This window comes from Cyprinus carpio, chromosome A3 (genome assembly GCF_018340385.1).
Source record: "Cyprinus carpio isolate SPL01 chromosome A3, ASM1834038v1, whole genome shotgun sequence".
NCBI classification, from domain to species: Eukaryota; Metazoa; Chordata; class Actinopteri; order Cypriniformes; family Cyprinidae; genus Cyprinus; species Cyprinus carpio.
Window position 1 is genome coordinate 33719194 of NC_056574.1, and position 25224 is coordinate 33744417.

Consider the following 25224-nt stretch of genomic DNA (forward strand, 5'->3'; position numbering starts at 1 on the left):
GGAAAAGTTAAATGTACATATAAGGAACAGCTGGAGGACCAATTTGCAACTTATTAGGTCAATTGGCAACATGATTGGGTATAAAAAGGGCCTCTCAGAGTGGCAGTGTCTCTCAGAATTCAAGATGGGCAGAGGATCACCAATTCCCCCAATGCTGCGGCGAAAAATAGTGGAGCAATATCAGAAAGGAGTTTTTCAGAGAAAAATTGCAAGGAATTTCAAGTTATCATCATCTACAGTGCATAATATCATCCAAAGATTCAAAGAATCTGGAACATCTCTGTGCGTAAGGGTCAAGGCCGGAAAACCATACTGGATGCCCATGGTCTTTGTGCCCTTAGACGGCACTGCATCACATACAGGAATGCTACTGTAATGAAAATCACAACATGGGCTCAGGAATACTTCCAGAAAACATTGTCGGTGAACACAATCCACCGTGCCATTCGCCGTTGCCGCCTAAAACTCTATAGGTCAAAAAAGAAGCCATATCTAAACATGATCCAGAAGCGCAGGCGTTTTCTCTGGGCCAAGGCTCATTTAAAATGGACTGTGGCAAAGTGGAAAACTGTTCTGTGGTCAGATGAATCAAAATTGAAGTTCTTTTTGGAAAACTGTCATCCGGACTAAAGAGGACAAGGACAACCCAAGTTGTTATCAGTGCTCAGTTCAGAAGCCTGCATCTCTGATGGTATGGGGTTGCATGAGTGCGTGTGGCATGGGCAGCTTACACATCTGGAAAGGCACCATCAATGCTGAAAGGTATATCCAAGTTCTAGAACAACATATGCTCCCATCCGGACGTCGTCTCTTTCAGGGAAGACCTTGCATTTTCCAACATGACAATGCCAGACCACATACTGCATCAATTACAACATCATGGCTGCGTAGAAGAAGGATCCAGGTACTGAAATGACCAGCCTGCAGTCCAGATCTTTCACCCATAGAAAACATTTGGCGCATCATACAGAGGAAGATGTGACAAAGAAGACCTAAAACAGTTGAGCAACTAGAAGCCTGTATTAGACAAGAATGGGACAACATTCCTATACCTAAACTTGAGCAACTTGTCTCCTCAGTCCCCAGACGTTTGCAGACTGTTATAAAAAGAAGAGGGGATGCCACACAGTGGTAAACATTGCCTTTTCCCAACTTTTTTGAGATGTGTTGATGCCATGAAATTTAAAATCAACTTATCTTTCCCTTAAAATGATACATTTTCTCAGTTTAAACATTTGATATGTCATCTATGTTGTATTCTGAATAAAATATTGAAATTTGAAACTTCCACATTATTGCATCCTGTTTTTATTCATTTATTTGTACAGTGTCCCAACTTTTTTGGAATTGGGTTTGTGTGTATGTATATATATATATATATGTATATGTGTGTGAAATCAAACCAAACCTCGCCCACTTCCAGTTTACTCAATTTCAGCACCTTGGGTTGCCAGTTGGCGGAAAACAAAGCATATTTCATTTCATTAATCATCAAGTGCACTCGTTCCTGTTTGTGTCATCAATCTGGCAACCTGTGTGTGCGTCAAGTCTGAGGAGGAGGTGCTGGGTGAAAAAACCCTCTCCAATATTTTAAAATGGGACTGCAATACCTAGTTCAACCACTTGGTGTCAAAGGTCCCCTGAAGTGCCTTGAAACACGCAGCATTATTCTATGTGGTGACGTAATTTCAACTGAAACCGGAAGCCATATCGAGCAGCCCGGCCCCCTTTTTAAAATAGCCAATAGTGTTTTGTTTATATATCTGCCCGGGCCAGAGCCATTGAGCTCAGTAAAGCCACTTTTGACAGCCAAAGTCTATTAGATTACCCCTAGATTCAATATGAAACTCTTCGTAAAACAAAACAGTGGTCATAATCATGCTGAGGTTGTGTTGTTTTTAATATATGCCGACTCGCACATATGACCCTCTCCGTGTGATCGCATCTCTGGACCGGAGCCAAAGTCCGGATCAGACTGTGTGCGCTGCTGCGGTTAGCATGCAACAACGTAAAACCAGACCTCATTTGCACCAAACTAAAGCATATTTACACTGTCTGAATTGTTTCCTATCACCTACATTGTGCACTAGGGGCCATTCACTGTGCAGGAAATACTACACTGAACAAGTGACTGATCTAAGACCGGCACTTCAGTGTCTATTTATAGTGCAGGGGGTGGGCTTCGGATTCTAGAAAGAGCATTTGATTGGTCAGAAGATTTGATGAGAAGATGAAGTGCGATGCGGCGTCAAAAAAATTGTTGAGCCGTTTTGGCAGAAGTGACGATATGCAAGCTTTGAATTCTTATATCTTCTAAATGTGATTTTTGTCACTGTTTTGGAGCACACTTCCTTACAGATAACCGTAAGAGTAACATACTGATACTAACACCCAAAAAACTTTAATTCTGATTTCATGGGAACTTTAAAGTTGAAAAATTGGCTAGTGGAACACTGCCTTAAGAAAAGAGTATGTCATCCAGTCATCTGTCAAACTATTTTCAACATAATATGATCTGAAATACAGTCATCATCGTCTCACATATTATCCAGTCCAGATAATATGTAACTGGGATGCAACCATTGGCATGAGCTGTAGTGCAGCATGCCAACCAGATGGGGGCTGAAAGGGAAGTCTCTCTCTCTCTCTTTCTCTCTCTCTCTCTCTCTCTCTCTCTCTATATATATATATATATATATATATACACTACGGGGCTGTTTAATGCTTGAATCTGATTGGCTGACGAACGTTCTGAGGTGTGCAATTATTTTCTGGGAAACGCACAGAGAACGTAGTTCCAGGCAGCTCGCTTGACCACATTACAGTTCCATATCACTTCGCATAGTAAAACCGTAATAACGGTCACGCAGTTTGCACAAAAAGGTGTTGTCAGCGCTGCCCTGACGATTTTATCAGTTAGCCTATACAGTGTAGCAACTTAAAGGCTACACATGACATTTCTTACTAGCGATGTAATAACAGCGCTGTTTAGAGACGCTGCAGCAGAAGAGTGTTTAGAGATGCACAGAGGTCTTTAGCCTAATTCACACAATCTCTCTCTCTCTTTCTTTCCCTCTCTGTGTGTCTCTGTCACTCTCGCTCTCACTCTCTTTCTAATAGCTTCATTAATAACTGCATTAGAATCCTATCAATGGCTTAAGCCTCCGTTACCAGCTTTAAAACAACATTTTAGTACTAGCAAAAGAGGCATTGGATGAGACGTGGAAGAAATAGTCCTACTCACAAAAGCGATTTAAGTAAAAAAAAAAACGCACGAATCCCTTTAAATAAATCATCGGATCGATGTCTTGAGGTGTGTTAACCGTAGTATAAGCGGAATAATTGACTCTGTTCCGTTGAATTATTAGAAAAATAATGCACATCCGAGGTGTAACCGACACTCCGCTTTGTGTCGTGGCCGCATCACCACCTTGGGTGTGCATTATTTATCTAATAATTCAACAGCCCATCGTCAATTATTCCTTATACATATATATATATACATCAAAGAACAGATCTAAAAGGGCACAGCAGCTAAATCTGCGGGACTGCATACATACTACACACACACACAGTCTACCTTCCCTTTGAGCTGTCAGATGAGGGCCAGCCATTGTGATTGGTGCCTGGCCGTTAACAGGTGATAATTGAATAAGATGATGGTGTGGGATCAAAGGGCTGTGGGGGCAGATCGTGGAGGTGCTACTGCCCCGCGGCCTGATTAAAGCCCCCTGTCCTGACCTGCAGCTGCTAACAACGACCTCAGTCTCAGGGACATGTCCTCATCCACACCACTTAAAACTCAAGGCCAAAGTATTTATGCACACTTGACTCAAACCTTGGACTCAGGAACACATCTGATGTCTCTTATGACCGTCACTGCCGCATTTGGCAATGGTTGGAGATTCTGGCTAATGTTTCCGGTGAACACATAAAACACAGACAGACAGATGGGAAGGTTCACATGAGGAAGCTATGGCAACTAGGTCTTTAAATGATCTGAACAACATCTCAATGGCCACAAGGGTGTTGTTATGCATTGTTAGGATGTTCTGAGTGGTTGCTAGTAAGCTACGCATGTGTTGTGATTAGTGGTAAAAAGCATTACTAAACTGTTGCTAGTGTGTTCTGGGTGGTTAGTAAATGTGCAGGCACATTAGCAAAAATTCAATACAAAAAGGCCCGTTTTCTAATGTCAGTAGTGTAGCGATATATGAAGCACAGTTCACACAGAAGTCACTTTCAAACCAAGCAGCTGTTTGTTGGTCAACGTGGTGAATTTGCGTGACCCAGTGAATCCAATGCAAAATCTGTGTGGGAAAATATTTCGCCCTCATGCAAAATTCCAGATCACACTACTTCCTATTGAAATGGCTATGGAAATTTGCAAAACAATTGTAAATGTGACCACACATTAAAGCACTGCTCTGGTGCTGTAGCTGGTTGCCAAGGCAGTGCTATATGGTTTCTAGGTGTTTTCAGTGTTTGATACACTGGAGTGGAGAAAAAAAAAAAAAAACCTGTTGATACAAATTTAACCTAATATATTTAGATTGTTAACTTCTCAAAGATTGTTTCAAGTAATACTACTTTGTATTGTCCATTTAAATTTGTTCACTCACTGAATGCAAATGCCTCAATTCAATGACTTCAGCACTTGACACACAAACCTCAAGAAAGGTGAGACAATCGGCAAATGTAAAAAGATGAGTGTTTACCATCACAACACAAATAACCATCAATAAGAAAACAACAACAAACCTAAAGTCAGCAAAAAGTAACACAATATTCCTGTAACAGTTAACACATAATTCATAAGGCTGGCCACAGTCAAATATTATGTTTGAAAGCCCTTCATCCCAAAAATATTTCAGAATTTTTAAGATGTGATAATTTTTGGCTCTCATTATAAGTTGTATGTTTTCATTTTATCTTTAATTAACAGAATCTCAGAGTATTGATAAATTGTTTAACCAAAATTCTTTATGTGATTCTAGAAAATTAGGAAGAAGGGGTCGGGGGGGGGGGGGTGTCTGTCACCGTGGAATTCGGCTGGTCGAGAACCACTGTTCTTGGATGTCCTGGGTGTTATGAACAACAATAATAGTTATAAGTGCCTTAGCAAACACCACAACTTGTCGAATCTTCATGTATTAAATGATTATTTAAAACAACTCTTCTTGCGCACATCAGCATGCCCTGAGCTCTCAGATCTGTTACACACCAGCTAAGCACAACACATGCGTGTCTGAACATTCATCTGTGTCTACGCCTCTAAACTCAGCTCATATGCTCGAGGAGCCAAAGTTAAGTGAAGAACGCCATCAGGTGGATGAACATGGAACAGTCTGAACCACTTTGACCATTCTGTGATTTTGACATTGTGCCATTATTTTCATGACAATTAAAGATACTTCACAAACTAATTTTCATAATGTAAGAAGAAGAAAAAACTTAGGAATTACACTTAATATAACAACATAGAAAGTCATCTTGTTTGGAGAATATGATTTATTTTGTTATTTTTTTGCTTTAGAGTATACTACTGCAACAATAAGGGCATAATGTGCTCATTGTCTTAAAAATAATGCCCTTTGTCACCCACTTTAACATTTTCACATTTTATTTCACATCAATCATCTGAAATGTTCATAAACAAGCAGAAATAAATAAAGAAACAAAGTGTCTGAAAAGCATAAAACATCAAACTTTGTGGCTTGAAGAAGCAAGTCCAATTCCTAAAAAACACCTTGTGTTTCAAATGTAATAAATAGATATAATGATTGTACACAAAAGCAGTAAAACTTTAAACAATGTTCAACAGCAATGGATTAAAGCAAGCAAAAAATTAACAATTATTTTCACCCCTGAAAACCATGAAAGCAGAAGAACTGTTATATCATCACCTGACTGAACGAAAGCAAACACAGCCACATCAGAGAAGAGCCGAAAGCTCAATCTAAATGAGAGCAACACATAAAAGACACAGCTGCAATTTTCTCCAGCAGGACTTGAGTCTGTGATCTAAATGCCTTTAATGGTCTTCTCCAAATTTAAAGCACTGAAGCGCAAGTCCAGGCTTTCAAGCAGATGGACTTCCTCTATCTGCTGACTGCTTCAACTGAAAGACCTCTCATTTCAGAAGAAGCAGTTTACTCTTCAGCTGTGAGGATCAATGGACTCTTTGAGTCATGACCTAAAACTTGAAAAACACAGGCCTGGCATCGTCAAACATTCATTTGTGTGGCTAAACACAAGCATCTGTCTTTCCCAATTATTTAGTCTTGCATAGTTGAGGTTAGAAGAGCGACAAGATAAAACAACAGAAATCTCATCCAAAACATTCACTCCAAAATTGTGTAAAAACAGCTTTTATATGCACTCAAGAGATCAGGAGCTCCAGATCTGTAATGCTTGTTTTAGACAACCTACAATATAGAACAAATGTTACTTCATCACCTGGTAAATTTTCAACAGAAATACTTTATTTTAATTTAAAGATTTGTCGCTGCAAAAATTCTAGAGATACTTAGTCGTCTAGAGATCCTGAACAGAGTGCCTCTCTGTTCTTGACATCTGTAACAAAGCATAATTTAATAGCTGCACATAGTGAAATAAGTATTACATTATAAATGCAATCAAATGTTCAGAATGTAGTAACCTTTCATTAAAAAAAAACAAATCTGTAGTCCTTAACAATACATTTTTTACAATATAAACCAAGTCTTAAACTACCTACAAAATGCACAAGATTTAAAAATAAAACATGCAGTTATTGTTGTTTTGTTGATTCTTAGTATAAATTGCTTCTAATATGCATATCCATAAAGAAAAGACATGTGTAGTCTTCACTTTAATGAGTTAATTACATATTTTTGAATTTCAATAATATATATATATGTGTGTGTGTGTGTGTGTGTGTGTGTGTGTGTGATATATATATATATAGTGTCTGTGTGGGTGTGTGTGTGTATACACACACACACAACCACAAACACACACACACATATATATATATATATATATATATATATATATACACACATATATATGCATACTGTATATACACACACACACACAAGTACAAGTAAATAAATAAATAAAGCAGGTCATAAGCACAAAATGAGTACAATTGTTAAGCTTATTTTTATTTGTAATAACCTATTTAAAAATGCATTATGCTTAACATGTGCTCTGGAGTGTACAGAACAAAGGAGCACTTTGTGATTGTTGGCTCTAGCTTCCAAGACAAAGTAAGTTTGAGGGAAGTGTTTTATCTTCGGCAAATGACATTACTAAAGACCAGCCAGATCATCACTGAATTGAACACTTACAGAACATCATGCTTTCACTGCAGTGGTGGACGAAGTAAACAAATCAAGTACTTGAGTAAAAGTACAGATACGTATAATAAAATAATACTCCAGTAAAAGTAAAAGTACTCCTTTTTCAATTTTACTCGAGTGAAAGTACAAAAGTACCCGATTTTTTATGTACTTAAGTAAAAAAGTACTGATAGATAGATTTATTTTGCAATTTTATATAGGCTGGCTACTTAATTTTATATTAGCACATTTTTTTTTTTTATAATCCTACTGCTCAAAATACCTGGAATTTTCCCAAAATAACCACTACATGGAGTCAAGATATATTTTTGTTGTTGACATGGGCTACGTTGATGAGAGTTATGCAGTAATGTTCACTGTGAAGCTGCCATGTACCTGAGAGAAAACAGATTTGTGACCCTGGAGCACAAAACCATAAGGGTCAATTTTTTTGAAATTGAGATTTAGGCATCATCCGAAAGCTGATTAAATAAGCTTTCCATTGATGTTTTGTTTGTTAGGAAAGGATGATATCTGTCTGAGATACAACTTTTGGAAAATCTGGAATCTGAGGGTGCAAAAAAATCAAAACACTGAGAAAATCACCTTTAAACTTGTCTAAATGAATTCTTAGCAATGCATATTACTAATCAAAAAATAATTTTTATATATTTACAGTAGGAAATTTAGAAAATATCTTCATGGAACATGATCTTTACTTAATATCCTAATGATTTTTGCCATAAAAGAAAAATTAATCATTTTGACCCATACAATGTATTTTTGGCTATTGCTACAAATATACCCCAGAGACTTCAGACTGCTGTTGTGCTCCAGGGTCACATCTGATCATCAGATTTTCACCAGTAAGAAAAAAAGTGTTTTAAAAATTTGTTGTTTTGCAGAACATCACAGTTATATATGACATGAGAATAAGGCCTGAAGTTAGGAAGAACATTTTCTCAAACCTTGTCTGTGGTGTAAAAACACTCCTGGCCAAATACTCCCAGAGGGCATCACTTCCCACTTTGATAATTACTGTAGTTACCATGTTCTGAACATCACAGCCTTTCTTTTTCCCCCAGATATAATATATCTAGGTGGTTGAATAAAAATATTTGGACTTTATTTTTTTAAAATAACCTCAACTTAGCACCAGCAAGCTTGTTAGCTAGACAGTTAGCATCAGCTACCAATATTTACTTATTTTCAGTATGGTTATGAATAAACATTCATATCTGTCTACTTGGGTGGTTAATTCAAACAATATAAACGTTTATACTGTTGATAAACAATATAAAAACTGACGTCACATAGGGATAAATGCGTAACATTTTAATACAACTGTTAATGTTATGACAGCGGGGAATTTAAACGTGCATTAATTATTTTATTTAATCTGTATTAATTTAATGTTTTGGTTTTTTTTGACCTAAAAGGCACAGATGCTGATGTGTTTGCATTCAAGCATTTCAGTGGACTTAAATAGATCACCCTTTACAGAAGAATAAGTTCACAAACAACTGACAATTTTGACCTAAATATGATTTTTAATTACAATAATTAATCTCAAAATTTGACATTAGTAACTTACTTTTAGCAGCATCAGTCGCGCGCGCGCTCAAGATCTCCCGGTTGTGAATTGAGTTCACTGGAGACTCGCACTAAACGGTTCATTTGAATCAGTGAGTTGTAGACTCGAGAACAGCTGCAATCGGATCATTCTAATTCGTGAAAGAATCGTTTGGTGCGATTTGCGAACCGATTTAAACGGTTCATTGAAAAGAATCAGTTCGTTCTTGAATCAGACACCGCTTCTGCGTCTCAGAGCACGTGATATATTACAAGGAGTAACGATATGTTTTATGAAATGTAGTGAAGTAAAAAGTACGATCTTATGCTTTGGAATGTAGTGAAGTAAAAGTAAAAGATACTAAAAATAAAACTACTCCAGTAAAGTACAGATACTTGAAAAATGTACTTAAGTACAGTAACGAAGCAAAGCTACTCCGTTACTGTCCACCACTGATTCACTGGCACTGAATCTATTCATCTCTTCTGGGACAAGACGGCTTGTGTTCCTGAAGTCTCATTCACACCTAACCTGGACTCATTCATTTTCAGTCAGAGTTGGTGAATTCAGCAGCATAACTGGCATGGATTGAGCTTCAACCTTTTCCTCTCAAGGAAGTTCTTCTCACATGTCAACATGGACCAGTGACCTACTGGTGTGAATGGGGCTAGAGAGCTACTGGCTCAGTGGAAAAGGCATAAGAGGACGTGGACTCCCTGGCTCTACACCTAAGAGACAGCACTGCCACTTGTTTTTAGGAAGGAAAACATACAGTATAACTGAAGCTCAGTAGGAGTCGTAAGTGACAATTTTGTCAAAAAGAACAAGAGAGTCGTCGACAGTGGGGTTGGGGATGTGTAGAGCTTTCCTGTTCCAGTTCTGAGGAGATCTGCAGAGATCTGCTTTCTGTGGAGTTTTGAGGGCAGCATGTGATCTCTACAGTTTTCTGTACGAACACTTACAAAGCGCGCGCACACACACAGATGCATTTCAGACAGCGTGCGAACACTGAGTTGATTCGTCTTTCGCATCTCCTCCTCATGTCTGAATAGACACATACCCACAAAATTATGTCAAAATACCCATTCTTTAAAATACATCATTCTTGTAAATGCAGTCAGTTATGTCTTAAATGAATGTAAACAGCTGAGAAAGAAATCGGATGTGTTTCATTATACTGGATCCGTGCAGTCGGTCTTAAAGGGACAGCAGCCTCTACATACATGCATGCATACATGCATCTGAATATTTCACTAATCATTATGTAGGCAATAATGCTGTAGTATATAAAGAAGTACTTGAAGTGTACTTTAAGTAATAACCGGAAAGCAAAGTTACATTGATATAAAATAAGTGGCAATCATCTTTTTGTTTGTTTGTTCACACTGATGTTAAAATTACATTATCTGATTTGTGACATTACTTTTTATGTACTGCTAAAACACCGCTGGTCACTTTCAGAAGTTGTAGTGATGCTTTCTTTTCCAAGAAAGACAATGAAACATACATTGGTTATATAATTTTCATTTTTAAATATTTTAAAATATAGTTTTAATTGATTATACACACTTAAGTCAATATCGTATCGCATATCGGATACATTATTTAACAAAGGTACCGCATATCACATTTTTCTTCAATATCGCACAGCCCTACTGCATACAGTTGTGCTAGAAAGCTTGTCAATGTTCTGTATTTCTGCATACATTTGACCAACATGAAGATCAGATCTTCATCTTATATGGGGAACCTTCACTGAGACTTTGATGAAATGTTGTTCTTATTGCAATGGCTCTCTGGAATATCTCAAGGTGCTGCATTTGGGAATTGAAAATATCTGTATGAGCACTAAATGGTATAACTACTGTGTGTTCATGGCAAACAATTTCCTACACTCTCACTTTTCAAAAGGTACACCTCTGTACCTAAACCAAAGCTTAAAGGTACAAATTAGTACCTAAAAGGTACAAAAGTGTAACTTTGGAAAAGGTACCACTCCTGTGACAGATTTTGTACCTTTGTATCTGAGAGTGTACAGATCTGTTTTAGTTTCATAGCTTTCATATTTCTCCATGTTCTTTCTTCTCACTAAATAAATAAATAAATATTTTATTGTTATTTTATTACATTTAATTTTATCATTTATTTATTAAATTGGAAACAAGTAATTACCAAATGATTGGCATCATGTTGAGGCTCTGTCACAATGAAGGGATTTGTTTTGCAGCATTGACCGGTTGAAATTACAGTATTCCACAAAGCTATTAGACATTATTTATAGCAAAGCAGGTAAATTCAGTCAAAACAGTAATATTGTGAAATATTTTTATTACAACTTAGAACAGCTGTTTTCTATTTTCATTTATTTTAACCTGTAATTTATTCCTATAAACAAACATCAAAATAAAAACAATAATTAAAAATCCTCTGCAATATTAAAATTCAACTATTAATAGAAAAACATGAAGTAGAAATCTTTTGTAATATTATAAATGCTTTACTGTCATTATTAATTAATGTAATGCATGCTTCCTGAATAAATGCATTCATTTCTGTAAAAAAATCTTTATATATCTTTCTGACTTTGTATATGATTGTATTTAGTGCTAATTCCTGATTTTATTATTTTTGATACTAGTATTAGCATCATTATTTTTAATCACCCAGTCCTATGAATTTAAAGGCTTGTATAGTATAATATAACAGGCTTTGTTGTCTTGCAAGAATTATTTTTTTTTTTTTTCATTTTGGGTCAAAATGCTGTATGACCTGGACATATATGTCCTTTTCATGATTCAAGATTCACAATTATTCATCCATCCAACTGCTTGCCCTTTGCAGAGTTGCCAGGATACTGGAGCCTCATTCACAAATATGAAATAAATAAATCATAGATTACATCGAAACACATCTTAACCTCAACACAGGGCCTTAGTCAAGATTATCAGGAGGTCCAGAGTCATACCTGTGTGTGTTTGAGAGGGGCGAGGTGGACCATGAGCCATCAGTCTGACCCAACTCCCCAGACACCCAGTCTGGCAGCACAGCAGATCTCTGCTCCTGTGACCTGCCCAGCAACGGCTCATCCAGATAGATGGACTAAATCAGGAAAACACACAAATCTCACAACGCTCGGAAATCATGCGCTCAATAGGTTGCTGTATACAAATCAAGATAAAGACATGTCTCAGTGCAGTATTCACCATGTATGTGGGTAAAGTCTTGAGGCCGCCTGCTTCAGGTTTGTGGGTAAAGGGACCCTCTAAAACTCCTTTTCTGAGCATCTGCAGAAGGAGTCGGGTGTACATGTTACGACTTTTCCTTCCAGTCAGTCCAGAGCCACAGGTCTCAGGCTCACACAACTTTTTAATCCACAGTTCACACCGCTGGCGCTCTGATGGGCAAATGTGGTTTCGTAAAACATACATTTTCTTGTAATCTTCTTATTTTAAATATACATATATATATATATATATATATATATATATATATATATATATATATATATATATATATATATATATATATATATATATATATATATATATATATATATATACAGTACAGACCAAAAGTTTGGAAAAACATTACTATTTTTAATGTTTTTGAAAGAAGTTTCTTCTGCTCATCAAGCCTGCATTTATTTGATCAAAAAATACAGAAAAAAAATGTAATACTGTGATATATTATTACAATTGAAAATAATTGTTTTTAAATTTATTATACTTTAAATTATAATTTATTTCTGTGATGCAAAGCTGAATTTTTAGGATCATTATCACATGATCCTTTAGAAATCATTCTAATATGATGATTCATTATCAAAGTTGGAAACAGTTCTGCTGCTTGATATTTTTTTCAGAACATGTGATACTTTTTTAGGATACTTTGATGAATAAAAAGTAAAAAAAAAAAAAAAAAAAAAAAGAAGCTGTGTTTTTAAAATATAAATATATTTTGTAATAACAATATACACTACTGGTCAATAATTTGGGGTCAGTAATTTTTTTTTTCTTTCTTTTTTTTTTTAAATAAAATCAATACTTTTATTCAGCAAGGATGTGTTAAATTGATAAAAAGTGATAGTAAAGAAAACATATTATTAGAATATATATTATTAGAATTTTTTTTTTTATTTTGAATAAATGCAGTTATTTTTAACCTTTTATTCATCAAATATATATATATACACTCATAATAAATCAGAATATTAGAATGATTTCTAAATGATCATGTGATAGACTGGATGTTACATGTGACACTGAAGGCTGAAGTAATGATGCTGAAAATTCAGCTTTGCATCACAGGAATAAATTATTTTTTTTTAAAGTATATTCAAATAGAAAACTATTATTTTAAGTTGTAATAATATTTCACAATATTACTGTTTTTTCTGTATTTTTGATCAAATAAATGCAGGCTTGATGAGCAGAAGAGACTTCTTTCAAAAACATTAAAAAAATAGTAATGTGTCCAAACTTTTGGCCTGTACTGTATATAAAATATACATATACACACACACACACACACACACACACACACACACACACACACACACATATATATATACTGTGCTGCTTGAAAGTTTGTGAACCCTTTATAATTTTTCTATGTCTGCATAAATATAACCCAAAACATCATCACATTTCCACACAAGTCTTGGTAGTAGCCAAAGAGATCAAACGAAGCAGACAAAAATATGTATTTTGTCATTTATTTATTGAGAAAAATGATTGAGTGCTACATATCTGTGAGTGGCAAAAACATGTGAATCTTTGCTGTCAGTATCTGCTGTGACCCCGTTTTGCAGCAACAGTGGTCTTGAATTTCCTCCATCTGTACACAGTCTGTCTGACAGTGGATTGGTGGAGTCCAAACTCTTTAGAGATGGTTTTGTAAACTTTTCCAGCCCGATGAGCAACAATAACTCTTTTTCTGTGGTCCTGAGAGATCTCCTTTGTCGCTCCATGATTACCTTCAACAAACATGATCAGACTTTGATCGATCCCTGTTTTTTTGAATAAACTGACACCTGATAGTCATCTCACTGATCAAAAACACCTCTGAACAGATGGACTCTAATCTCAGAGATTCACATACTTTTGCCACTCACAGACATGTAATATTAGATCACCTTCCTGAATAAATAAATGACAACATATATATCTCCGTCTAATTTGTTTGATTGGGTTCTCTTTGTCAACTTTCAGGACTTGTGTGAAAATCTGATGATTTCTGATGAAAATCTGATATTTATGCAGAAATATACAGCACTCTATATATGTTTTCAAACAGCACTCTTTAAAGCAGCACTCTATATATGTTTTTTTTTTTTCCTCACCTGTCTTGTCGGTCAGTTTAAGCACATATGACTTCATGTCCACCAGGTAATGATCAAACTCAGAGTCCAGAATCCCAAAGCAGTCTTGCTCACTCATGTTCCTCCTAATTAAAACATCCCGCGCTTTATTGTATCCTTATGCAAATCTAGGTATGTACGTTATTACTGGCACATATTTTAGCTGATAAAATTCTTATGAATACATAATTAGTAATATTTATGTGATGTAGTTAGTGTAATATATTATATTAAACCATAATGTATAGAAATACATTTATTTTTCATCATTTTGTTAGCTCACAAGCTTAAAAAGCATTAAAGTAAACGTAAGTCTTGGGTAAATACGTGTTGAGCACTAAATCATTCTGAATAATAACACTGCCTGTTTATAGTGTCATCTGCAGCTGTGCCAGCGCTCTTCCTACACTTGTTGCTACTTTACGCTCCCAAACGGTTTCAAACTGACACTCTGTGAACTCATATATCACGCGCGCCTCTAATATTTCAAAATAAAAGTCTCACATAGCAGCGTTCTGCCTGTCACAGTGATGTACCTTTGTTTTGTCAAAATTCCACTCTCTTTTTATTGTAAGCTGAGATGCAAATACTCAACTTTATATCATATTCGGTTATTTGCTATACAACAAAACAGGACTTAGCTGTTGTAATACAGATATATTTTTTTCCCTCTATGTTACATTTTTTTTTCCTGACTGCTAAACACAAACTAGACACATGCTCACTGCAACAACTTGTGCATTACAGCTTTAAAATTGTCTTGTCTGAGAAAACGTTATTTAGTTGCTGTTTCTACTCCGTGTGTTATATATGTAAATATCGCCTACTTACTCCTATTCACAATAATTCTAAACAATTATAAAAACATGAAAAGAGCTCATTATTTGTGGCTTCAGTCCGTTTCTCGCGAGAAGCGTTTCCGTTTCCTAGCAACCATAAAATCCCACGTGAAGCAAACCCTTATCACTGCCGTACAGTACATAAACATTTATTATGAATGTGTGGCATTTAGTTAAGTTTGATTTTTAGGGAATTTATTTAGTTCGTCTATTTTCTAACGATGAATTGCATTTATTACAAACAGGTAAAAGCCGTTAGTTATAGTTATAATATAAATAATATATAAACGTACATTAACCAAAACAGTTAACATTCATTTGAATTTTTGCAAAAGTCAATTCTACAGTAGAGTTAACGACTAAACAAATGAGCCATATATCTATAAATATCCATTATTTAGCCATGCAAACGGTTGTAATAGGTCGACAGACTGCTGTTCGACTTGATTTTAACCACTGATCTGTAATATAGAACATATATAGATCAGTGTCATATATAGAATCAATGGTTTTAACGCGTTTCCAGCAGCACAGATGGCGTTTTTCTTGTCTTCCTCCACGGGATGGCGTCATATGCCCTCGTATTGAGTGACGAGTGGCCAGGCATAGTGGAGAGTGTTGACGTCAGTGTGAGTGAGAGGAGAGACGCAGCTGAACGCGTTCAGTAGACGCGTCGCGCAGCGGAGGAGACACACACCTGAGGAATAGCGGCGCGATGGCTGATCATCTGATACAGATCAATGACTCTTCCGCCGCTTTCAATCGATTCGCGCGGAAAGGAGCTCTGCGACAGAAGAACGTGCACGAAGTTAAAAACCACAAATTCACCGCTCGGTTCTTCAAGCAGCCCACATTCTGCAGCCACTGCACCGACTTTATCTGGTAACATTCTCTGCATTCAGTACTCATGCGTTACGTGTGAAACTTTGAGAAATTTCAGTCTTGAGCGTTTGGTTTTTACAGGTGTCAATCATTTCTTACTTTTACAGCGGCAAGAATAATACGGTCTTCCTCAGTAATACACGAAAAACTATTTTTCCTTTCATAGGAAATTGAGGTGCATACATGAATACATTAGCATGAGAATGTGTTTGCATTTTCAGTTTGTGCTTGAACTAGAAAAAAAAATGTTCTGTCGTAGGACTATTTATTTTGCATATTGTCTATTTATGTAGAATTTAAATTAATTTGTCATTTATATTTACTAAATTAACTGGATGATTTGTTTTCATGGCGCAAAATAGATTTTATTTGTCACAGTTTGTTTTGTATAATTTTATCATTTATAGTTTTCATTCATTCTATAGTATTCCAACAGGATTACATGTTATTACTGTCATACATTTGCAATAATAATAATAATAATGAATACATTTAAATCCTTTTAACAAATAATAATTTTGAATATGTTTAATTTAATCTTAAAGACAGTCGGTTACAGAAAATGATAATGAGCTATTAATGCACATCCAGAAAACCATTTCATGACGTCATGAAACTACATTTGCAGATGTTTGGTGTTTTTCAGGCATTTTAATATCTAAATCCTGTTTTAATACTCAACCTTTCACAATCATTAAGGTTAAAGAGTTTATTTTGCAAATTTAAAAAAAAGGAAAGAAAAATCCTAGGAAAGGGGGAAAAAAAGGTTGTTTTAAAACAATCAAATTATGCAGCTTTGTCACTAACACAGTTTTTTTTTCCTTTCTGTCTTTCTCAAATGCAACTCCACAGGGGATTTGGAAAACAAGGTTTCCAGTGCCAAGGTACTGTATGTGTGTGAGTGTCTGTGTTTGTGTGTGTGTGTGTGTGTGTGTGTGTGTGTGTGTGTGTGTGTGTGAGCGCGCGCGCTGTAGTGAGAGGTTGTGGTTTACTGTCACTGATTCTATCACTGATGCCTGTGCTCATGTACAGAGCTTTACCAGGGTTTACTACTCTACTACACTATATCAGGGTAGATGAGGACGTTCAGCACAGCCATGTTCAGTTTATTTCATCATTGTGGATGAAATAGGAACACATCATCTGGATAATGTGTAAAGTACTGGCCTTGCCAGAGCGTTTTTAAGTCTTGGCTCTGCCATGGTGGCTTCTGATAAATACGAAAGAGTTTTGAAGAAAACAATTTTGCAGAATTCTGTGCTTCTATTACAACATCCCTTTGAAGAACTTGACTGTCTTTTATTTAAGGTTTTTTTTTTTGTTTGTTTTTGTTTTTTTGCGCAAAACCCAGCCCTGAACCCTAATGAACACCTTTGATGAATTATTCGAAGATGACAAATAAGGATATAGGAAATGCAGAAAGTTTGTACCTGAAGGATCCTTAAATGCAAACTGTGTGTGTTACATCAAGAGAACAATCATACATTTGTTTTGTGTTTTTATTTTCTTGTTTTCATTTATTTATAATCCATGTAATCATTATAGGTTTATCTCATTTATTATTTGATCATTTTACCATTGATATCAATGATTATTATGTTTTAATATTTAATATTTCTTATTATTTTTCTTGCTTATGCATTTTCATTATTGTTCAGTCTCATGATTGTGTGGTTTAATGAACTGTTTTGTCTGTATAAGTAAGAGATAAGAGGGAATGTTTATGGAAATCCAAGGTTTATGGGATGTTGTTGTGAATCAGTTGATATAACATTACTTGTTCAATTTGTGTTCTTCAGATGAAGTCTGAGCATTGAGACATACGCAACTAAGACTGTACAATAAACTCTGTTCATTTTTTTTTATCATCATTACTTCGTCTCCTGCTTCTGCTCTTCTCTGGTTTCACTCAGTCTACTTCTTGGCTGATAGAAGACTGTTAAAAACTCTTTTGGGTATTTTTGGGTACCAGACAAGACTGTTAACAGGTTTTGGGTATCGACAGCTCTGCCGAATAGTTGTTCTGTTACCAGACAAAAGTGATATTTTCTGACAGGATCTGGCGTCCAGGGATGGATCTTAATTATTTTGGCATGGAGTCTCGATCTAACATAGCTTTAGACAGCTGTAGCTTCTTAAAAAATGAACTGGCATAAAGCCATTCCAAGTAGGTCAAAAGAAAAAGATGCCAGGTAAGCAGCCAAAATGTACAAGTTCCCTGGACTATTAGACCGTGTCCTAACCAGGTGTGACAAATCAAGCAATTTGTCTCTGCATGCTGAAAGTGAAGTGCTGTGTAATGTGACAGCAAATCAAATCATATTTGATGGTTAATATACAGTTAAATGCATCTCATCTGAGACTTCACTCAGGTCAGGGCCGTAACATGCATCACAATTGATATGAGAAATAATGTAAAATCACGTGAGAGAAGTGTTTTTTGCGCAAGAATGGATTTATTCCTGTCAAAAACGGTAGCATACAAAAAGCTTGCAATCCAAGTTGTCTGTACAATGATTTGCAGTAAAAATAATAAAACATAAACAAAGAAGCATATGAAGGAGAGAATGGTTGCTTGCTGATGTTGCAGGTCTATTATGACTGCTCCCCCTGAACTTTCCTTTGCTCTGTATCTTGCTCTCTCATTGGCTGTAGGGTCGTTGCCGATGTCATTTCCAGTCAAAACACTCATTTCACACTGCAGGACTGTGCATCGCCAAATATCTCACGGCATCGGCGCTTCTCTTTTGCCTGCGGTTTCAGGCATTTCTCTGTGATTTCCACAAAACTGTCAGGCAGCGAGGGAAAATTGGGGCTAAAATCGTGCAGTGTGAACCCGGCATAACTATGCAAACTATGATATCAGTGGTTAAAAGGGGAATCTTTTAATCTTGGCTCTTGGGAATCATTGAGCTGAACTACAGGATGACACAAGAGCTGGCAGACTTCAGTTGGTCACAGATGGCAAAGGTATTTTGTGCATCATGTTTGTGTATCTTCCTGTCAACTGGACATTTGCCATGGAAGATGGTCAAGTTTTTGAGGATGCGTGGGTACATCAGTGAATGTATTTCCAAAGACCTCTGCAGTGTTGAACCAGACACATACTCTACATAAGTACATAAGAGTGAATGGCTGGTCAACGCATTGTAGGCATGCGATCCTGATGTACATGCATTTCTTAGTCCTATTGGGGTTTCACAGGACTTTTTTTTTCTGTTTTATGCAGTCCAAAATGATTTAGATTTTCCTAAAAATGCTGATGATATTTGCAGCATGTTATAATGTTAAGAAAACTGAACGCATATTTGATTTTTTTCTCTTTTTTAAGACTTATAATTCTACATTTTGATTAGCTAAAATGCTTATTATTAAAAATATCTAATAATAATAATAATATTTTTTTTTTTAGAATAAGACAAGAATGCAAACTGTCCCAAATGATGTGATGATTGCTTGAGTTTGCATTAATTCTTGCAAACACAAAAACTCTGGGAGGGACTGGAATTGCTGCTTTAATGTGCTGGTAACAAACTACATTACAAAGGAGGGCAGCAATAAAGTTTATCTCAAAAATCTGTGCCATCATCAATAGTGATGTCCGCTGCTCACACAGAAATCACTTTCAGACCAAACAAACAAAAAACAAAAAAAAAAAACAGCTTTTTGTTTGTGTGACCAATTTGAACATGAACAAACTTTTTTGCCGTCACGTGAAACTTCCGAACACACAGATTCAAATTGAAATGACAGAAAAGTGGCCACAAAATTGTGCAGAGCAACAGTAAATGTGCCCGCACCTTTAGTGCAATTATCAGATCGGAAGAGGCTGTGATTTAGTCTGATGCACTCTGTGTTTCTGAGTGAAACATGGCATTGTGTTTATTTACACTGTGTCCTGGTGTTTTCAGTAGTGGAGCGGCTCTGTTCACAGTAAATGCTGCTCCACACAAACACCATCTCTGCTGTGCACCTTAGTTAAAGTCTGCACGAAATTGAAATTGACAATATTAATTCCAATCCAATTCGAAATTCCATTCGTAAACAGTCTGACGAAAAACATTTTGCTGAGAGAAAGAGATGCCAGAGAGGTGCGATAAAATAAAACCCTGCCCTCTAGTCAGTATTCCATTTCATTTGGAAATTGAAGTCAGTAGCATTTGGTAGCATGCATTTGGTAATCGCTTTATTTTCAACATTTCTGTGTGCATTGTTTTCAGCATTTTCCAATTGAATACACTTTGCACATATTTTGCTTGCTTTGGAATATAAGTTGCAGCACTTCTCAAATGATGAAAAGCATGACATATATTGCAGAAAATATGGTACTTATGTAATAGTTCATTTATGACTTTAAGCAACATGAATTGTACATTTTGAAACTCAACGAGACATGAAATCAGTCTTACGTAGCATATACGTAATGGAAGTCTGCCTACAAGCAGTCATTGAGGTGAAAGTCCCTTGTGTTAGAGCTTTTGGCAAGCGTGTTTTTTTGCTAATGTGACCCTGTCATAACTGCTTCCTGTTTCCAAGCACCTACCACATGGTTACATAGTCTGAGTCCTTAATTAAGTGTCATTGCAGTCAGCATGTGTTGCTCCAGCCGACTGTAACCTCCGTTCATGCAGTAACCTGCCTGTCTGCATCTACTTCTTAACTGGAGAATGTGTTGCATCCAGAGAAGTGAGGACAGCATGAGAACATGAAGAAAACTGGCATGCTCTGAACAGGCTGACAGTAGGGCTGTTGGTGAGCTCACAGATGGCTTCACTGATGGACGGTTGGCCGTGGGAGCTGGTTGATGTGCAGTGGAGTGGGAAGCGAACATGAGGGCAGGGCCAGAGAGTGCATGTTCTTGGAAGCATTAGGGAGATGTGTAATGGTGTGTAACAATGAAAAGGCTTCTGATACCTAATCAAGAGCTTTGAGACACGTGATGAGGGACACCAGACCTGTGCCCACCTGCATTTTGAGCATGTTGCTCCAAAACCCCTACTGAGAGATGACTGAGATACAAGGTATCCTGAACAAAACCAGTGGCTGGATTCATGAAAAGCACTTGAATTGTTTTTTTCCTTCTCAATCATTACTAATGATCCGCAAGAAGTGTGTTGCGATTATTGTGTCTACAGAGAAATTGTCCTCTGGCTGTATTTTCTTATTTTAAAGTTCTATTGCTGTGCTCTGGATGTTTCTGGGTCATAGCCCTTGGCCAGTTGTCGTGTTTCAACAGAAAAACAATTTGCTAATGTTGCTATTGCCTGTTGACTGCTAGCTGTAACTCAGCAGATTAAAAGGCATTGTAATTACTACACATAGTTACTGTTTATTAGTGAGCTAGTCTGTAGATGGCTTAACTCACTCTCATATACACATATACACAAACATGACATTAATGAATGATTAACACAATATAAAAAAGAATTGCAAAACACCTCATCACTCATCTTCTGAGCTTTTGGGGGTGTTGAGCCACCCACGAGGAGGAGTCAAGTTTGAATGAATCTTATGTTTACAAACAGCAACTGAAAATCCAGCATAGTGCACCTTTAAAGAGTCTTTATTAAGATGGAGCCATCTGTTGCATTCATTTGCGCTCTGTCTTTATGCACTCTTTCTAGAGTGAATGTGTGTGTCTGTGTTTGTGCTGTTAGTGAACGTGTTCTGTGTATAGGCATGCACATATGTGCTGAATGCTCCTCGAATGTTTTGACTTGTTTTTGTGGAGCTGTTATGAATTTCTAACTCAGCGAGAACCCACAGCTCACACAGTCATTTTATCACCGATCGTTGTTTATATTATCGAATATCTGTGTCACTTAAGAGTACACATGCATATCTCTAGTAGTAGTTATATGTATTATATGTAGCTAGTGTTATGTTGTACTGTAATGCATTATTAGTAACTACTTTACCATTAAAGTCAAATGTGTAATGTGGGTGTTTCCATTTAGATTAGCTTTGAGGGGCATGCAAAAGTGCTAAAATGTGCTAAAATGAATTACTGTAGATGACACATCTGTATCATATAGTCAGAGACATGCATCTGACTCACAACTAAACACACAGAATGATGTCATTACAATAAATTGGCTTGCTGGTTTCAGCTGGTCTAACTCAGGCTACGTTAACACGACAACGGTGTAGTCAAAAATGGAAAAGTTTTTCCCTTGCATTTTTAAAAAGTTTCACGTTTACACAAAAATGTTTTAAAAATGATTCACGTTTACAAAATGTCCCAAAATGCTGTATTACGTATGCCAGGCCAGTAAAGGGAACTGTCACCTTGTTAGTAAACAGTACCTGTAGGGAAGTGACGATTATATGTTGTATATGATGCGTCTCCACTGTTGGTTGTAATATTGGTGAAGTAAATCCACACTTTGCTGAAGAAGTGTTAGCAAACTCTTGAGCAGCAACAACAGTACCATGTACTCCACCATTGTTGTGTATGTTTGTTCGCGCTTGCCTTTAAAATCGACACGTACCACGACATGTCTACATACCCAGCACATACTATGTATGCACATGACGTCACTGTTTTCAAAGATTCCCGTTTTGGGTGTTTACACGGAAACGACAATGGTGGAGTTTTCAAAAACTTGCACTTTGAAACCCGTTTCAAAAATATGCATTTTCAGTCCCCAAAATGCCGTTGTCGTGTAAATGTACAGACAAAACGCATTCCTGTTTTTTGGCTGAAGACATTGTCGTGTAAATGTCCCCTCAGACTAGCTGGTGTTTAATTGCCTTTAAAAGGTCTCCCAGCCTGACCTATTAACAAGTGCTCCAAACCTCTCTAAGACCACACCTACAATCCACCCTCAATCTAACAACACCAACCTTTTTGGTCTGAATTAAGCTGCTTGGTTCAGCAGGGACAGACCTCAGACAGACACCAGCTGCTCTCCACCCTCACTCTACCTACAGTGACCTCTTGAGAGAGAGCTCTTACTAGTGTGCGGTGCTCATGGGTACTGTGCTGTATTCTGTTACAGATCATTAGGAATATGATAAGAATCTCTGTTTAGCCTCAGTACTTCCTGAAAATAACAATGTCAATGGTAATTTCCTATGGGCTCTTCTGTGGAGAGATTATTTGAGTTCATCCAACTGTCTCTCTCACTCTCTTCCTCTTTTCTCTGAAAGCTTCCTTACTAGCCTCTGTGGAGTCAGGTTTAACTAGCATTATACTATCATCGCTTTAACTGTAATATGTTTGTCTGAAGAAAATTTAAGAGTCACTCTTTGCCTAAAGTAGTTTACTTTACTAGAAGTTCATGTCAAGTTTTGACAAAAGGTGAAACTAAGTACTAGTTATATTGTAAATAACAAGTGTAACATTACTGCTACTTGTTAATTGGAGTAATGCCTTTTCTTGTAATTTAATTAATTATACTGTTTTGATTTTGAGATTTTTGTAATAAATACATTGTCTAAATAAAACTGGAAGGGTAAAAAAAATCATTCCAATACATTCCAATGTATTTTATCATTGACAGAACATTACAAGGTAACCCTTCAAATGTATCATTGCAGCAATAACACATTTTCACTGCATCTTCACAAAAACCCATAGAAAAAAACTTTAAACTCTAAGAAAGCTTTCAGTTTGAAAACTTAACATTAACGGCCCTACAAAATGCTAACCAGCATCTTTAAATGACCTCTTTCTTTGAAAAGTTTGTTAAGTTGCAGCTATAATTGAAACAAATTACCCATGTGCAACCTTAAACACCTTTTTGAATTGTTACATTACCATATCAAAGAGACATAGGCTAGTATTAGCCGTAAGCACACACACACATACACACAAACATACACATGAAGTGAATATTGAATATTGCAAGCAACTGATTTGATTTCCTTTTGAACACACTACCAAGATGCCAAGGTGTTCTGGGTGGTTGCTTACTGACAAGCGAAAAGAACCCAATTCCAGGTCTTTGTGAGTCAGATTTTGAGATAGGGCTCTAAATAAGTTTGTTACGTCCACCAGAAGAAAACCAAAAGTCTGATCGTTCTCCTCAACAAGCTGCACAATTTGAATTGTCATTCATGTCACACGAGACTTAGACTACGTCCACACGAAGCCAGAGCTTTCCCTATCCGATCTTTTTTTTTTCTCATCTCAAGAAATATCTGCTTCCACACGAAACCACAAAACCGACACAAAACGATATAGTATACATGCCAGACCAACATGTGGCGCTGTAATTCTGCCACAGAGATACACTAAAAACAGAGAAGAAGACTTGGACTATGCGCTTAAACCTTGCGTGCAGTATACAAACATGGAACAATACATTTATTAATCTGTGTTAATGTCAGTTCATAAAAAGACAATCGTTCAGTGTTTTGCTGATGTTACGTGACATAGCGGTGTCTGACTAGGGGCGAGACGTGAGCTGATGAAGTCATCATTTCAGAAAATATACGGATTCGATGTCCACATGAAAACCTAAGGGCGGCGTTTTCAAATTTATTGACACTGGGACCTGGTTTCACTCTTCCAAAATGCCGGATCCATGTTGACGAAACGCCTATATGATACAAAATGTATGCGTATACAGCGAAACGCGTCTCTGTGTGGATGGGGCCTAAATATCAATAACATGTTAATCCTGCTGTGGCACATGAACCAAATGACCATAAATAAGAACAGACACATTTGTTTTACTGCATTTACTTGAATTCATTCTCATAATGAGCGAGAGAGACATAAATATTAGCAAATTCACCTTTAAATTAAATAAAAGGCTGACTCATTTCTTACCAGAAGTAATCTAGGTAAAATCAACAACTGCAAACATTATAGCAAAAGATTCAGTGGATGTTATGCTAAAGAAAAATGTAACTTTTTTTTCTCATTTTTGTCTGACTTCGCCAAGTTTGCTTTTTTTTAAACCTCTCCCCTCCAGTCACCCATCATATAAAATAACTTTTTTTAAAATTCCAAATAGACAAAATCAAGTCCTGCTTTCTTTTCTCACTGAATACATCAAATCACAGAAAAATGAGTTGTGAAGAGAAGAGGCCGTTTGAGAGCACGCAACCTTCTCATCGTTCTCTGTCCAAATTTGGCTCTGTTTTGTCTGGGTTTCTCTTCTTCAAGGGTCTGTCATCACTACTGCACTCTAACCGCGCTCTGTTAACAGCATAGCTGTGTGTCTGCCCTCTTCAGCACTGACACAGAATAAATTAGCTGGCTAATGCAGATATTCTGCCCGTCTCTTCATTGTC

At 36.6% G+C, this 25224-nt stretch overlaps 1 protein-coding gene and 1 pseudogene across 8 annotated transcripts in view; one reads left to right on the top strand and one right to left on the bottom strand.

The window, feature by feature from the left end:
* Nucleotides 1-14407, bottom strand: part of LOC109053865 (centrosomal protein of 112 kDa-like) — a 178200-nt gene extending 163793 nt beyond the window's left edge. For all 7 annotated transcript variants that reach the window (XM_042731031.1, XM_042731025.1, XM_042730999.1 and 4 more), the window contains exons 1-3: nucleotides 14240-14407; nucleotides 12102-12292; nucleotides 11864-11997 (exon numbers count right to left, since the gene is read on the bottom strand). In XM_042731031.1, the coding sequence (XP_042586965.1) occupies nucleotides 11864-11997; nucleotides 12102-12292; nucleotides 14240-14336 (422 nt within the window). In that variant the 5' untranslated portion in view covers nucleotides 14337-14407. The remainder of the gene's footprint in view (nucleotides 1-11863; nucleotides 11998-12101; nucleotides 12293-14239) is intronic.
* Nucleotides 14408-15719: 1312 nt separating this feature from the next.
* LOC109053860 overlaps nucleotides 15720-25224 on the top strand; it is a 111674-nt pseudogene continuing 102169 nt past the window's right edge. The window contains exons 1-2 of the transcript XR_006155587.1: nucleotides 15720-15978; nucleotides 16831-16862. The product of XR_006155587.1 is annotated as a protein kinase C alpha type-like (transcript). The remainder of the gene's footprint in view (nucleotides 15979-16830; nucleotides 16863-25224) is intronic.